The sequence below is a fragment of the Acipenser ruthenus genome, chromosome 6 (genome assembly GCF_902713425.1).
Source record: "Acipenser ruthenus chromosome 6, fAciRut3.2 maternal haplotype, whole genome shotgun sequence".
Lineage (NCBI taxonomy): Eukaryota > Metazoa > Chordata > Actinopteri > Acipenseriformes > Acipenseridae > Acipenser > Acipenser ruthenus.
Window position 1 is genome coordinate 79,229,294 of NC_081194.1, and position 16,501 is coordinate 79,245,794.

The following is a 16,501-nucleotide window of genomic DNA, read 5'->3' on the forward strand; positions in this document are numbered from 1 at the left end:
AAACGGGGCCCTTTGCTTTATCAAGGTGCTGAAAATAAAACACTGTGTATTTCATTGATGTTTTTTTTATAAAATATGTAAAATGAGAGGAAAGGTCCTATTTCTTTTAATATCACTGTATTTGTTTAATCATTAAATAGATCCCATCTATCCAGGAATTGGTACCCAGCTGTAGTCAGAGATTATCTTTGTACTGCTTCATTCCAGTGCTGCCCAGATAAAAAAAGGCCTTTTGTGGATGCCCTGTTTTCTTTTAAAATAAACTCACAAAAATGTTTATGCATTCTAGTTGCTAGCTCAGAATTATTATTTTTTTATAAGTTTTTGCTCAATTTGGCAACGTTGTAACAAATTACACCATGCCTCAGGGGGTACATTGTTTCTGATCACAAAAACTCCAATATCTATTGTGTTTTAATGTGTGTACTGCTTTATAAATACACAATTGTAGGTCAAATCATTATAAGTGCATTTTTGCCCACAACTGATGGCCAAAAATAATTATGGAATGTTTCACCTTGAACGGCACTCCCGTCGGGTGGGGGTGGTATCTGTGCAGAAATGAATTTGTCTGTTGCTGCATTCTTCTTTTTTCCATGTGTATTACATTCTTGCAAAAATTTGTTCATTTTTGCTGCTAGATATCAATTTTTTTTAATGCGAGTGTCATCTTTAAAAACAACATCTCTCTAATATTTATCACAGCCCATAACGCTAAACAACACACTGCAGACTAAAGTTGTTTTAAGATGGCCTGGCACTCTTCTAGGTTAAGTGAAAAATGACAGTGAACTTCTAACCCCTCTGAAATGACAATGAGTTAAGGAATCTGGTAGTGTGGTTTAAAAGCAAACTAAGCAAGATACAATGTTATCCAGATTGGGAAGGGAGGGTCATTTTAAGGTGATGAAACCTGAAAGGGTAACATGTTACTTGTTACAAAAGGGTGTGAAATGGGTTAAACACATTAACACAACTGCAGATTTCCTGTAGGTGAGCAAAAGCTATTGCCATTTAGTTTGCTTGTCTTCTTCGATGGTAACAAAGTCTGCCTGATATGGTCCTAAATTTGGGAAACTGGAAGATAAATTGTTTAAAAGCAAGTCTGGTTTCCTCCAGTTCATCCTCCACTTCTTTCTTGGGGGCAGCCATGGTTTGCATGTGTTGAAGAGTCTCCTGTAAGTGCTCCTCTTTTCCAGACAGAGCCCTCCTCAGCTGCTCCACTTCACACTGACAGTTCATCCTCCACTTCTTTCTTGGGGGCAGCCATGGTTTGCATGTGTTGAAGAGTCTCCTGTAAGTGCTCCTCTTTTCCAGACAGAGCCCTCCTCAGCTGCTCCACTTCACACTGACAGTTCATCCTCCACTTCTTTCTTGGGGGCAGCCATGGTTTGCATGTGTTGAAGAGTCTCCTGTAAGTGCTCCTCTTTTCCAGACAGAGCCCTCCTCAGCTGCTCCACTTCACACTGACACTTGTTCTCCAGCTCTGTCACATGTTTCTTGTCCTCCGCCTGCTGCTCAAAGTCTGTTGTGACAATAGCGGTGGACAGCTTACTCTGTTTCTCATTCCAAAGCTTCTCCACAATCTCATTTTTCTTATTATTGACCATTGTCTTGACCACCTCCACCTGTTGCATAACGTCCCTTGATAAAGTGAGGAAAGCAAAGTAAATCAACACTGGGGACCGTAACAAGGTTTAGGACAAGTAACACCACATCAGAGCACCACTCACAAAGAGCAGAACAATTACCCAGGTCCAGGGCTCTATATTATTTCCATACAACACACAGGAATATTGATGCTAAGTAGCTGATCCAGATGACCCTGGATCTTACTTCTATAATGACACCAGCTGATAGAAGACACTAGGCAAGACAGTGTTCTGGATGACTTACTATGAGATTTAGCACTTATCAAACAACACACAATATTTCAGTAACTGCAATTTCATAACAAAGGTAAAGGGATATTAGAAATGTCATAACAAAGTTAAGGGGCAGCAGAAGTCACAATAAACCTTGGCGCTTTACCACTCCAGTACGAAAGACAGCTAGTTCAGCAGCCATGCGTCGCTCTTCCTTCCTTGCTTCAGCCACGGCCTGATGCTCTGCTGTCTCTGTTCTGTCTCTTCACTCAATCGCTGCTGTTTGCTAGAATTCATGCTTCAGTGTGTAACACCATGGCCGATGCTCTATTATGTTATCAGACGAGTACAAACATCTGGCATTGGGGCTGACACATGTGCACATACCATTCAACAGGCACATTTGAATTGTACCCAGGCTAGGATTCAATTAAAGAAGCTCCTTCTGCATTGTAATCCCAGTCCCAGTCCCTTATACAGATGTAACAGGCTGGGCATGTGAACCAGCGAACACTCACCCTCCAAGCATCTTCACCATAAGCCACTGCAGAGCTTGTATCAGGGCCAGGCCATGAAAATGAAATCAATTGCCAAGCCCAATATTTTTAGTGGTGATGATGGGTCTATCCTATCTAGGCTGATCTTTTGTAAAGTTCTTGGCTTGCCAGTAGCCCGATATTGATGATTTATCCAGGGTTACATCCAAGCATCATCTCTAACATCTGTAACGGCAGCACTTCACACCCACACACAGTTCAGAGAGGGTTTTACTGCATGCAGCCAGCTCCTTTAGCACGGAGCTTGGCTTCAGCTGTCTCAATAGCGCCCTCTAGTGGACAGGAGCTTTAAAGTTCTGAAATGTGATCAGTGGTTTAACTGCTGTGTATTATTGATAATAAATCCACACCTCTCAGCTGTTATTGAAAATTAATATGAGCTACATAAATATCAATGCATTTCTTTGAGACGTGTTGTCATAGGATCTGACAAGTGAAAATAAAAGACTAACCTTGATTTTTTCATTCTCTGATCAGGTTCTCTCTCTGTTCTGGCCTGTTGAAGCCCACTGCATGAGTAAACCAGGGTGATGTCACGTTACACGCTTAATGACACCCAATGTAAATATCTGTGACCTGAACAAGGTTGGTGCAGTGCATAACACTGGTAGTCACTCTGTAAACCAATACTTCTATCTTAGCCCCTCACAGGTCGCTAGGACTCCAGCCACTGCACCAAGAACCACATGGAAAGACAGAGGCATCCAACAGGAAAGTATTTTCATATCTTTATTATAAAAATAACAAAAAAGGTATTTGCTTATATTTTCAGACCAAGGATAATACATATGAGTTTATACAAACACATTCCATGAGTCCACAAGGTAATTAAGAGGTGCACTTCAAAGAGTCCTCCAGAAGAGGGCGCCGTCACTGCAGCCCTGCCAGCATGGAATTTAGCCTCCACCGTTCAGTCAATGTCCATTCCAAGCGCTCCCCCTGTGATATACAGCACAGCAACTGCAAACTAACCCTGTAAGTGAACGGCACACCACAGTCCAGAAAGTAGCAGCAATTTGGCAACAAATTACCGGCTAGTTTACAACGAGTTGCAAATATTAAAACAGGTTAAATCAATGGATTAGCAGCAAAATAAACATCCCATTGGCAGCAAGTTAGCATCATAGCAGGTTTAAGATGTGGATTAGCAGGTAAATCGCAGTTTGTAAACAGGTTATAAGCAACAATTTATAAGCCACAGTATATAAACAGGAGCAGGGATGCCTGTCTCTTCCCCAAATCCCTGAACCAACCAAGAGGCGCTCCGTCTTCAGGAAATATTTTATCATGACACTGCCTGTGTCACAAAATAGAATCCACCAACAGAAGTAAAACACTTACCTGTAGGGAGATTGGGTACCCCGTGTGATTGGTTTCCCGTCTCCGGTCTTTACTTCAACACTTTTATTGTGACCGATTACTTATTAATGTGTATGCTTCAGACGGTATTACAGTCGAATTGTCAATGATTTAAAAGATAAATCCATCTAGATATTTTTTTGCATTTGTTTCATGCAGTACATATACCTCTGGCAGACAGAACAGGTTAAAGAAGCGCCGGATAATGGAAATAATGTGTCAGATGTCAAAGTGGATATGAGAACGACAAAGTCAATTTACTTGAAAACATTAGAAGTAGACCGGACATTTCCATCAAAGGATTTAACAAATCTGGAATTAATGATGCGACCAGAAACCCAGAGGCACTCTAAACTGCACAGCTAAGCATTTCAGTGTTATTTTATTTATTTTTTTTTACAAGGGTTTAATTAATTAACAGACAAAAGTGTTTATGCCAGACTTGTTAGAAAGTCTGTAACACAATGGTTGATTGTTATTGTCGATACGTTGTAAATATTGCAGCGTTTCGCGCAAGAGGCAGACAACGAAGAGACGCTTGTTCCAAATCCTTTCTTTTATTTTGGAACCTACTGCGCCCACCACAGTCCACAGCTCTGTCCGCTTCACAGGACACAAGACATGACAACCAGAACTGAAGAGACCCAGAATGGCGGCTCCGCCCCTTATTCAAATCAGGGTACCGGAGCACACGCACATCCCATTGGCCCCGAGCCGCACACTAGGACCAATGGGCACAGACAAACAACAGCCAATCACAGGGGAGACACAGAACGCACACACACAGGCTAAGATTACACAGACAGAGGTAAACAACGCAGTGACGGGAATTACAGTACAGGAAACACAAAGACACAGATCGTTACATTGCCCCCACTTTAGTCTCTTTTTGTCCCCAAAAATTGTGCAGGACGCAAGGCAACAATCGGCCACCTCCCTCCAGATTCCTGTAGTTGGGTTGTACGTATGTATCTATGTACTGTATATACTCCACTATACCTAGACTAACAGGGGAACTCATGAACTCATTGTAACATCACAAAATATCGAGGACAGTGAATTAGTTAATGCAGTGAGAATAATAATACAAAAAAACCTTACTAAAACTAAAGGAGTATGCATTTGTCTTTTTTTTTTTTTTAAATGATGGTAAACATTTCAAGCATTTTAATGTATTAAAATGATGGGGGTTGTGTTTATGTAGGCTATATAATGCTTGTATAAAACAGGGTTATATAAACAGTAAACACAAACAGTGCAGAAATAAATACACTATTTATTTATTCACATGATATATTTTCTCTGTATGACTCTTATTGCTTCCAGATAATTAAAGTAACACATGTATTTCCTCTTTGTTCAACAAGTTAGTCTGTATACAAAGCTTAACGAGGAGTCCTTGAAAGAAATGTTTCCAGGTTTAATTCAAATTAAAAAAAGTTATGACCTACAAAGTGAAGTGTCTGCCATCCTATTAATCCCATTTTGAAGTTTTCCTCCTCATGTAACTGGTGCCATCGCTGTCAACTGCTTCATACAAGTCCTGTGTGTTTTCTGTTGCAGCATGAAGATACCCCAGGTATCCCACACACAAGGAGATAGTCAGGAGTCCAAATGCCATCATTGGTTTGTTCTGTAACGCCACAGAAACACAAACAACAATTAATGCAAAAAGGGTACAATGGCAAGAATGAGAAATACAGTCCATCCCATTACCTCACATTAAAATTAGCTAAACCATTTCATTATTCTTATTTAACAATCCAAAAAACAGTACATCATGCTGAGTACCATACAATCTGCTGTGAAATAACCGTTCAGATAAATGCATCAAACAGGCACCAAGATTCTAAGAACTACTAGCACTTAAAAGTGTTCACTTTAACTGATTATTATTCCCACCATCCATCTCAAAAGGAGGGCTTCCATTGTTTGGGCAACAATAAAAGCACCGATCAGCTGCCAGAGCTGGGATTAAAAGCAGGATGGGCATCCATAAGTGTGATGCCAGGATGTTTCACATTACACACTAAAGGCTGGTTCAAGTTAGAGCTGAGAAACAGTAATGTTTGGATGAATTTACTAGCTCATACAATATTGCAAGTCTAACTAGCCACTTCACTGGAGGTCACCAAGGGGCCAGGGACTGAGCTGGAAGGATTTGAACCCAGTCTCCTCTCCTCCACCCTGCTTTACACGCATTGTATTTTCCGATGCCCGGGACACTTACGGGTTTGATGAAAAGCTCCGGGTTGACAGCTCTGAAGAGGGTAGTGGTCTGTATTCCCCTCAGCCCAGGAGTCTTGAAGTCCTTCTCCTTTGGGACTTCTGCCTTCCCACCCCCTGGCTCTGCTGACTGAGAAGACATCTGACTGGAGCTGTGAATCTGTACCAAGAAAATCAACAGGCACCAAGATACTGCAGGCTCTAAAGACATCTAGTTCCAGTACAACTGGTGCCTGCACTTGCACTGTGAACACACAGGTGTATGCTCCCCATCCAATTCACATAGAGTCCTAATTGTACTAATCTTTCATGTTTCCTCAGCAGATTCAGTCTAAGTCTCTGTGGTGTTCATGTTCTGCATTTTTTCATTATTATTATTTGTTTATTTAGCAGACTCCTTTATCCAAGGCGACTTACAGAGACTAGGGTGTGTGAACTATGCATCAACTGCAGTCACTTACAACTACGTCTCACCACGAAAGACGGAGGTTAAGTGACTTGCTCAGGGTCACACAATGAGTCAGTGGCTGAGGTGGGATTTGAACCGAGGACCTCCTGGTTACAAGCCCTTTTCTTTAACCACTGGACCACACAACCTCCTGTGAGTGTTATACAGTGTTAGCTACACTGTAGTAATAATTTAAAGTTCCTATGAACAATGTATTGTTGTTACATGAACTATCCTTACTCCAACCAATAATACATAACCCCATATTTTACCCAAGGTTAATATAAAAAAACAGCAACAAGCTACAAACAGACCGCGGACCAAGAAAAACAGGCATAGCGCAAGGAATGGGTTAGTTTTGTGATAACGGATCCCGACCAGAATTTTACAAAGCCCTACTCTAAAAATAACCAAATAAGCATGTTTTGTTAAAAGAAATAAAACAAAACACAATACCTGTCGACCTCACCAAACCTGCAGAGCGTCACAACTGGATGACGTAAACTGCGTTGGGGTCAAGCTTGAGTCTAACTATTACACAAACCTCTAGCGCCATCTGCTGTATGGAGTACAATCGTGAAGAACGGTGTATTGTATTTCAAAACATTAAAGCTTCAGCTGCACCTGGATCTCTTACAGAGTTGCACGGTGTTCATTATTAAATAATGAAAAGTATCTATTCCACCGTCTGCTCTTCTAATTAATTTTTAAAAATACCCTTAGAAATGGCTGCTATTGTTCAAACAGCGTTCCACAGTGGAATATGCCTGAGCTGAAGAACTCCACGCCATATTTACGAAACTGTAAGGACTGATTTAAGGGAGGGTTTGTCAAGGACGTTTTTTTTAAACCCCCATTGATTAAATTAAATTAATCAAACTTGCAATTCATGAACTGTTTTTTTCAAAGCACAGTTTAACCTAAGAGAGTGTTTATTATAACTAAAAAGTTTTAAAACAGTCCTCAAGTTTGATCAGTTGAAAGGAAACAACATCAAAGGTTTGTAATAGGCAGGTGCACATCCATATTAAAATAACAGCCCTTTGTTTCCATATGAAAGCACATCTAATGGATACAGGAACTATCTTTCATGATACATATCATAGCCTTCAGCAGCTGATTGCCTTCCCTATAAATTTTCTTTTTGTGTCATTATTTGCAGTATAGAAATGCAGGCTGTCATATTAGTAATACTCTGAATCTTTCCTCAACCAGATCATTTTTAATGAACCATAATGTGGAAAGCTTATGATGAATGTACCAGTCTGTCTAGTTCTGCACCATTGTTTGTGTATGTATCGTAGCGAGTACTTAAATAAACAGTTGACCTAATGACTAGAATAAATCTGTAACAGCAGAAGCAACCAACCCAGTATCCCTAATTTACATCATTGCTCAGGTACCCCTTCCAGTACTGTCCCAAGTCCTGTTGCAGGACACATCACAGAGCTAATGCATTTACTAGTTAGATTGTTAGCAGGTATGTTATTCCAAATCTTCTGATGCACATTGCTGTTACTTGTTACTGTGGTGCTAACGGGGTGTAGTGGTTAGGGCTCTGGACTCTTCACCGGAGGGTCGTGGGTTCAATCCCAGGTGGGGGACACTGCTGCTGTACCCTTGAGCAAGGTTCTTTACCTAGATTGCTCCAGTAAAAACCCAACTGTATAAATGGGTCATTGTATGTAAAAATAATGTGATATCTTGTAACAATTGTAAGTTGCCCTGAATAAGGGCGTCTGATAATTAATAATTGGTTCTTAGTGGTGTGAACCATTACAGTGCAGACAATCTGTTCTCTAAACTCCAAAATGTATTTTACCAGGAGGCTGTTGTGCAATTTTCAGGATTTGATCTTCATGTTACCAAACCAAGGACTTCCATAAAACTTAAGTTGGTGTTGACTGTATCATGATGCTGAGAATTGATAAGCTGCCAAACACTGCTTCAATTGTTGCTCAGTGTTAGAGAACACCTGAGACCATTTGCAACTTGTTTTTTTTATCAAAATGCACGAATAAGAAGCACTGACACCAATAGTCAGTAGGATCAAGTTTCCTGTATCCAGTTTAACCCTATGTGTGCACCTTCTTTGTTTTATTAAATGGTTTAAGAATACACCTCTCTCTCTCTTTCTCTCTCTCTCTCTCTCTCTCACACACACACACACACACACACACACACACAATGTAATAGGAATCATTGTAGAAACCACTGCAACACCTAAAACACTGCCACAGTCACAATGTAATGGAAGTCATTGCAGAAACCACTGCAACACCTAAAACACTGCCCCAGTCACAATGTAATGGAAGTCATTGCAGAAACCACTGCAACACCTAAAACACTGCCCCAGTCACAATGTAATGGAAGTCATTGCAGAAACCACTGCAACACCTAAAACACTGCCCCAGTCACAATGTAATGGAAGTCATTGCAGAAACCACTGCAACACCTAAAACACTGCCCCAGTCACAATGTAATGGAAGTCATTGCAGAAACCACTGCAACACCTAAAACACTGCCCCAGTCACAATGTAATGGAAGTCATTGTAGAAACCACTGCAACACCTAAAACACTGCCCCAGTCACAATGTAATGGAAGTCATTGCAGAAACCACTGCAACACCTAAAACACTGCCCCAGTCACAATGTAATGGAAGTCATTGCAGAAACCACTGCAACACCTAAAACACTGCCCCAGTCACAATGTAATGGGAGTCATTGCAGAAACCACTGCAACACCTAAAACACTGCCCCAGTCACAATGTAATGGAAGTCATTGCAGAAACCACTGCAACACCTAAAACACTGCCCCAGTCACAATGTAATGGAAGTCATTGCAGAAACCACTGCAACACCTAAAACACTGCCCCAGTCACAATGTAATGGAAGTCATTGTAGAAACCACTGTAACGCCTAAAACACTGCCCCAGTCACAATGTAATGGAAGTCATTGCAGAAACCACTGCAACGCCTAAAACACTGCCCCAGTCACAATGTAATGGAAGTCATTGCAGAAACCACTGCAACACCTAAAACACTGCCCCAGTCACAATGTAATGGAAGTCATTGCAGAAACCACTGCAACACCTAAAACACTGCCCCAGTCACAATGTAATGGAAGTCATTGCAGAAACCACTGCAACACCTAAAACACTGCCCCAGTCACAATGTAATGGAAGTCATTGCAGAAACCACTGCAACACCTAAAACACTGCCCCAGTCACAATGTAATGGAAGTCATTGCAGAAACCACTGCAACACCTAAAACACTGCCCCAGTCACAATGTAATGGAAGTCATTGTAGAAACCACTGCAACACCTAAAACACTGCCCCAGTCACAATGTAATGGGAGTCATTGCAGAAACCACTGCAACACCTAAAACACTGCCCCAGTCACAATGTAATGGAAGTCATTGCAGAAACCACTGCAACACCTAAAACACTGCCCCAGTCACAATGTAATGGGAGTCATTGCAGAAACCACTGCAACACCTAAAACACTGCCCCAGTCACAATGTAATGGGAGTCATTGCAGAAACCACTGCAACACCTAAAACACTGCCCCAGTCACAATGTAATGGAAGTCATTGCAGAAACCACTGCAACACCTAAAACACTGCCCCAGTCACAATGTAATGGAAGTCATTGCAGAAACCAATGCAACACCTAAAACACTGCCCCAGTCACAATGTAATGGAAGTCATTGCAGAAACCACTGCAACACCTAAAACACTGCCCCAGTCACAATGTAATGGAAGTCATTGCAGAAACCACTGCAACACCTAAAACACTGCCCCAGTCACAATGTAATGGGAGTCATTGCGGGAAAGCACCCCTGATAATATCACTTCTGTTATTATCACAGATTTTCAGAAATCTCTCTTTCCTTTCTAAAAGGACAATAAATACTTTTGAAATCCAGTTTCACGAGAAAGGACTAGCTGCTCCTGCACACAATACATGACATAAATTGCAACAATCAGAGAATTGTGTCAGATTGTGTTTCATGTCTCTGTCTTGTCTAGCAGAAAGCAAAGGACTGAAGCAAAGGAGACAGATTGGAGTTACAGTGTAGACCACGACAGCGACTGCAAGGTACCATGGGGCTCTGGGCTGCTTTGTGTATTTAATAATCCCATTGCTTTATAAAGCAGATATATTAACTTCTATGTCCTGGTTGAATTACAATAGAAGAAGATGAAGAAGTCCTCTTACAGTGTACAATTAACAAACTATACTAAATTTCTCGGACACCTGTGGATAGTTTGAGAATGCGTTAATGATCTCTGTCCAGCATAAATACTGCGGTGTAAGAAATGGAGCCTCTCCGGTCCTGTTAATAGATATTGCCAAGGTCATTCTTATTAGATATGGATAATGCACCTTTAATGTCACCACAGACGAATGAGATGGGTGTGGACTGTATGACAGAGCCTGTTTATTCCCAGGTGAAACTTACATGCACAGAGAAACTAGTTACTTAGCAGCTGCGACACCAAGCGCTGTGGAGACTATATTTAAACGACTCTATTGCATTTCCACGGCATTTTGGCAGATGAACAATACGATTAATATATATTTAACCAGTAGCGAGGTAAGTCGTGTTTTCCTCGTTTCAAAAATGAAAATAAGCTTTACTTTTTACAAAATAATGTTTATCTCTTCTTTTCGCATGTTTTCTTCCAAATGTTTTCCTATCGTTGGATGTTCACAATACTGTATATTGTTGTACGTGAAAATAATAGTGCGAAATAACTTTCTTACACTGGGCCTTTGAAGATCAGTAATGTTTCAAACCTTGTAGTGCAGTGTACTACAGTAAACGCGTACTACCGCGATGGTATTGGCAGAGTAGGATACAATAAACGATAGGAAATGTTAAATAGTATTTTAATTAGGGCTGATATCAATGTATTATATACTCAGATGGTTATACATTAATATGTGTATTATTTAATTATATTTGAAAAAAGCTTTAAAAAACGAACTTGTTCAAACCCTCCGATTCCAGTTGTTTACGAATCGTGAAAACAAATACGCAACTTGACAGGTAAGGGCTCGGAACTCATCAATCAGAGGCAGGTTTTCAAAAGCCCACTAGAGGGAGCCATTGTGGTTGAATATGTCTTCTAGGTTACAAATAGCCCAGGTATTGCAGGATTTGTTCCAAGTAAAAGGTAATTACCGTCAGAAATAAATACCTGAAAATTGATTCTGCCCAGAATAAAGTTCAATCTATGAATGTTTGTTTTATGCAAAAGTAATTGTATATTTTCATCTACTTAGTGAAATTCCAATGGACAGTACAGTAGGTCTGGATAGGTGCATACTTCCCCATCTGTTTTCAGTTGTTTTACATTGGTAACCTGACTCTACAGTGTGATTCACTTTTAGTTTAGTCCCTTGGGGTGTTTAGTTGTAGCTGTTGATTTTACAGTATACAGGACACCCTAGCTGCAGTGTTGAGGTGGAACACTTCCCTACAGAGAAATAATAATAAAGGAACACAAAGTTTAAGGAACCTGACTTTCAGAAACTTGTCTGAATGACGTCGACGATGACAAACTCGGCGTCAAAGGTCCCTTCTTTTAATCGATTGGTTAAATGCATGGCATGACAGAACGACTGTAACACACAAACAGAACCAGGAAATATTAAGCCTCAGACATGATTACATGTTTAAAGATATGCTCTCCCACAACATTATTCATCATGAAAGCGTAGGTTCATTTTCAGTTTCCTTTTTATATACCTCATCGAAAACATAACAACCTTTACAGTTGATACTGTAATAATCATATCATTACTCAGTTTCTATAATGTAAATATGCTTTTACTTGATAAAAGACAACAGATATATTTGTCTTTTTATATGGAACCTAGTTTCCCTTGGCATTTATCCTAGGTACCAGGGGGTGAAAAATACATTAGAAGTTTTCCTGAAATAATTATTCACAAAGTGTTAACCTTTGAGTTTTTTCAAAGTATGTTATTCTGAATAAAAGAGTTCTACTGTATATGCTAGGCATACTATAAGAAACAAAGGGTTTATGTTTTACATTCTAGAGTCTAGACTTTTGTTGAACAAGCCAATACCAGTCTGGAACGTTTTTCAGGAATATTAACTATATTGTGTATTTATGTATAAACACATCTTTAAATAAAGTATCAGTTAAAGCTATATGATTATGGCCTATAATTGAATATTTTTTTTTCTGATATGGCAGAACAAATAATCCAGAACACACATAAGTTGCTGTGTGCAGTTGCCTGCTGCTTCAGTTGTATAATTGTACCTCTCCTTCTGCAGGCACTCCTCCCAAACGAGCTGAGACAATGAACTGGGGCTTTCTCCAAGGTATCCTGAGCGGAGTGAACAAGTACTCCACGGTGATCGGGAGGATCTGGCTGTCCGTGGTCTTCATATTCCGCATCCTGATCTACGTGGCCGCGGCGGAGCATGTGTGGAAGGACGAGCAGAAGGACTTTGTGTGCAACATCAAACAGCCGGGCTGCGAGAACGTGTGCTTTGACTACTTCTTTCCCATCTCCCAAATCAGGCTGTGGGCCTTGCAGCTCATCATGGTTTCCACCCCGTCTCTTTTGGTTGTGCTTCACGTGGCGTACCGTCAACACAGGGAGCACACGCACAGGAAGAAGCTGTATGTGGATACAGGGACGATGGATGGGGGTCTTTGGTGTACCTATCTCGTCAGCCTCCTGTTCAAGACGTTCTTTGAGGTGGGCTCCCTGCTGGCATTTTACTATCTCTACAGTGGCTTTACTGTGCCTCAGCTATTCCAGTGTACAATGAGCCCATGCCCCAACACAGTCGACTGCTACATTTCCCGGGCAACCGAGAAAAAGATCTTCCTTTACATCATGGGCTCCACTTCCATCTTGTGCATCGCGCTGAATGTGTGTGAGATGGTCTACCTTCTACTCCAGCAGTGCTGGAAATGTTATTTTAAGAGGTACGTCCCGGTCATGGAGGAACACCAGTGCCACTGTGCAAAGCCAAGGCCTTTAAACAGCACTGCAGCTGCAATCCCTGTGCCCCTGAAGGTAGACTCCACAGTTTAGGCTTCTAATAATGGGTTTGCATCTTTAAAATTTGAACTTCACATATTTTACATCTGCAATTTAATTTCCTCTATGCTCATCCCCAAATTATACAACAGTGGAAACTCCCGATGTTGAAACACTTTTTCATCTATTTAAAGTACTTTTCTTCTGTTACCAGTAAACACAGGGCAGCATTAACCTGCAGTACCAGGATATGTTTAGATAGTTTTTCTCATTTAGGGCTTCAATTATACATTTATTTTCTTGGAATGGCATGATTGCCTGACAGCATATTGTATAATGTAATAGTAGTCTTGTCTGACTAACCTCCAAGACTTCTTTGAAGAAGTTACTTCAAGGATGGCTACAAACCGAGCATTTGCCAACGTATATCTGGACTTTTAAAAGACAAAGCTTACAAACCAGTGGGAGTCCAAGGTAATGCATGCTCTTGGATACATTGCTGGTAAAACACATGAGGCATTTGTAAGGGGAGTAGCTGCTAGGTCAGACCATGTGCTCGGTGGGTTGTCACAGGGATTGGAGCTGGAACCCTGCTCTTTCTAATCTGCATAATAAATGACTTCGCAAGGGGAATAATCAGGAAGAGTGTACCATTTGAAATTGACACAAAACTGGTGGGAATGGCCGACTCGTATGCAGTGGCCCAGGAAAACCAACGGGATTTAGGCTGCATACAGAACTGTGTTAAAACATGGCAAACGTAATGTTAAGAAAAGTAAAGTGTTACCTCACCTAGCAGCAACATGTACAAACCCTATGAGAGCACTATGGAACTATGAATGCATCAAGGTTTTAGAATATGTTTCTATCTGCATCTTCCTGTACTAGGGGGCATAAATGGAGGTTAAAAAAAAACCCTCAAAATGTGTTCAATATAATCATTTTTGGATGTAATTCAAGAAATTTAAAGAAAAAAGGTGTAAACTAGGTAGGATTCTTCAAGAAACTCTGGGTTTAGATCTAAAAACGCACACATACGTACTGAACATGCAAATACATTTTAAAGTAAAATATGTGTCTGTTATTATTTATTTCTTAGCAGACGCCCTTATCCAGGGCGACTTACAATTGTTACAAGATATCATTTTTTTTTTTTTACATACAATTACCCATTTATACAGTTGGGTTTTTACTGGAGCAATCTAGGTAAAGTACCTTGCTCAAGGGTACAGCAGCAGTGTCCCCCACCTGGGATTGAACCCACAACCTTCCGGTCAAGAGTCCAGAGCCCTAACCACTACTCCACACTGCTGTCCTATTTAATTGCCGCTGTTATATTTAATTGATTGGTTTTATATAACTGTATAAATAATAAAAAATGCAAAAACAATATGAGATTGTAACATTCCTTTGGTTGGTGTGGATGAATAGTGAGGAGCTGCCTGCCTTCTCTTCAGTCAGATACATCGACAGAGACAATAGGAAAGAGCTAGTCCATTGCATACAGGAGGTTCTGGTTTGGACTCCCATGTTCACTACAGTGGAGGTGGAATTGTTCAGATGACAAACAATCACAACACTTTATAGCCTTTGTCATTTAGATATGACATCTGCAAGGGATTCCTTAGAGATGGGCACAGGCACCTGGAAACCTGGGTACCTGACTCGCACATCTGTTTTGCCTACCTGGTTCTGAAAAAAGAAAAAAAAACAACAAAAAAAAAAAACACTTACAGCCAATTACACCTCAATTTGAGCCATTAAAGGATTAGAGATGATTCGATGCAACACCCAAAACACTGCCCCAGTCACAATGTAATGGAAGTCATTGCAGAAACCACTGCAACACCTAAAACACTGCCCCAGTCACAATGTAATGGAAGTCATTGCAGAAACCACTGCAACACCTAAAACACTGCCCCAGTCACAATGTAATGGAAGTCATTGCAGAAACCACTGCAACACCTAAAACACTGCCCCAGTCACAATGTAATGGGAGTCATTGCAGAAACCACTGCAACACCTAAAACACTGCCCCAGTCACAATGTAATGGAAGTCATTGCAGAAACCACTGCAACACCTAAAACACTGCCCCAGTCACAATGTAATGGAAGTCATTGCAGAAAACACTGCCCCAGTCACAATGTAATGGAAGTCATTGTAGAAACCACTGCAACACCTAAAACACTGCCCCAGTCACAATGTAATGGAAGTCATTGCAGAAACCACTGCAACACCTAAAACACTGCCCCAGTCACAATGTAATGGGAGTCATTGCAGAAACCACTGCAACACCTAAAACACTGCCCCAGTCACAATGTAATGGAAGTCATTGCAGAAACCACTGCAACACCTAAAACACTGCCCCAGTCACAATGTAATGGGAGTCATTGCAGAAACCACTGCAACACCTAAAACACTGCCCAAGTCACAATGTAATGGAAGTCATTGCAGAAACCACTGCAACACCTAAAACACTGCCCCAGTCACAATGTAATGGAAGTCATTGCAGAAAACACTGCCCCAGTCACAATGTAATGGAAGTCATTGTAGAAACCACTGCAACACCTAAAACACTGCCCCAGTCACAATGTAATGGAAGTCATTGCAGAAACCACTGCAACACCTAAAACACTGCCCCAGTCACAATGTAATGGAAGTCATTGCAGAAACCACTGCAACACCTAAAACACTGCCCCAGTCACAATGTAATGGGAGTCATTGCAGAAACCACTGCAACACCTAAAACACTGCCCCAGTCACAATGTAATGGGAGTCATTGCAGAAACCATTGCAACACCTAAAACACTGCCCCAGTCACAATGTAATGGAGGTAATTGCAGAAACCACTGCAACACCTAAAACACTGCCCCAGTCACAATGTAATGGAAGTCATTGCAGAAACCACTGCAACACCTAAAACACTGCCCCAGTCACAATGTAATGGAAGTCATTGCGGGAAAGCACCCCTGATAATATCACTTCTGTTAATATCACAGATTTTCAGAA

At 40.9% G+C, this 16,501-nt stretch overlaps 2 protein-coding genes across 3 annotated transcripts; one reads left to right on the forward strand and one right to left on the reverse strand.

The window, feature by feature from the left end:
* Positions 1-5,037: 5,037 nt before the first annotated feature.
* Positions 5,038-7,033, reverse strand: smim8 (small integral membrane protein 8). Of its 2 annotated transcripts, none has more exons than XM_034017652.3 (3): positions 6,912-7,033; positions 6,012-6,167; positions 5,038-5,414 (listed from the first exon to the last, which is right to left on the reverse strand). In XM_034017652.3, the coding sequence occupies exons 2-3, from the start codon at positions 6,147-6,149 to the stop codon at positions 5,256-5,258; spliced, it is 297 nt and encodes a 98-aa protein (XP_033873543.3). In that variant the 5' UTR covers positions 6,150-6,167; positions 6,912-7,033; the 3' UTR covers positions 5,038-5,255. The 2 variants fall into 2 exon arrangements, with proteins under 2 accessions (XP_033873543.3, XP_058881838.1); XM_059025855.1 differs by lacking the exon at positions 6,912-7,033 and adding an exon at positions 6,469-6,896.
* A 3,892-nt stretch (positions 7,034-10,925) lies between these two features.
* Positions 10,926-14,877, forward strand: gjb7 (gap junction protein beta 7). Its single transcript, XM_059025856.1, has 2 exons — positions 10,926-11,056; positions 12,773-14,877. Exon 2 carries the CDS (start codon positions 12,799-12,801, stop codon positions 13,543-13,545), a length of 747 nt encoding a protein of 248 aa, XP_058881839.1. The 5' UTR covers positions 10,926-11,056; positions 12,773-12,798; the 3' UTR covers positions 13,546-14,877.
* The last annotated feature ends 1,624 nt before the right edge of the window (positions 14,878-16,501 follow it).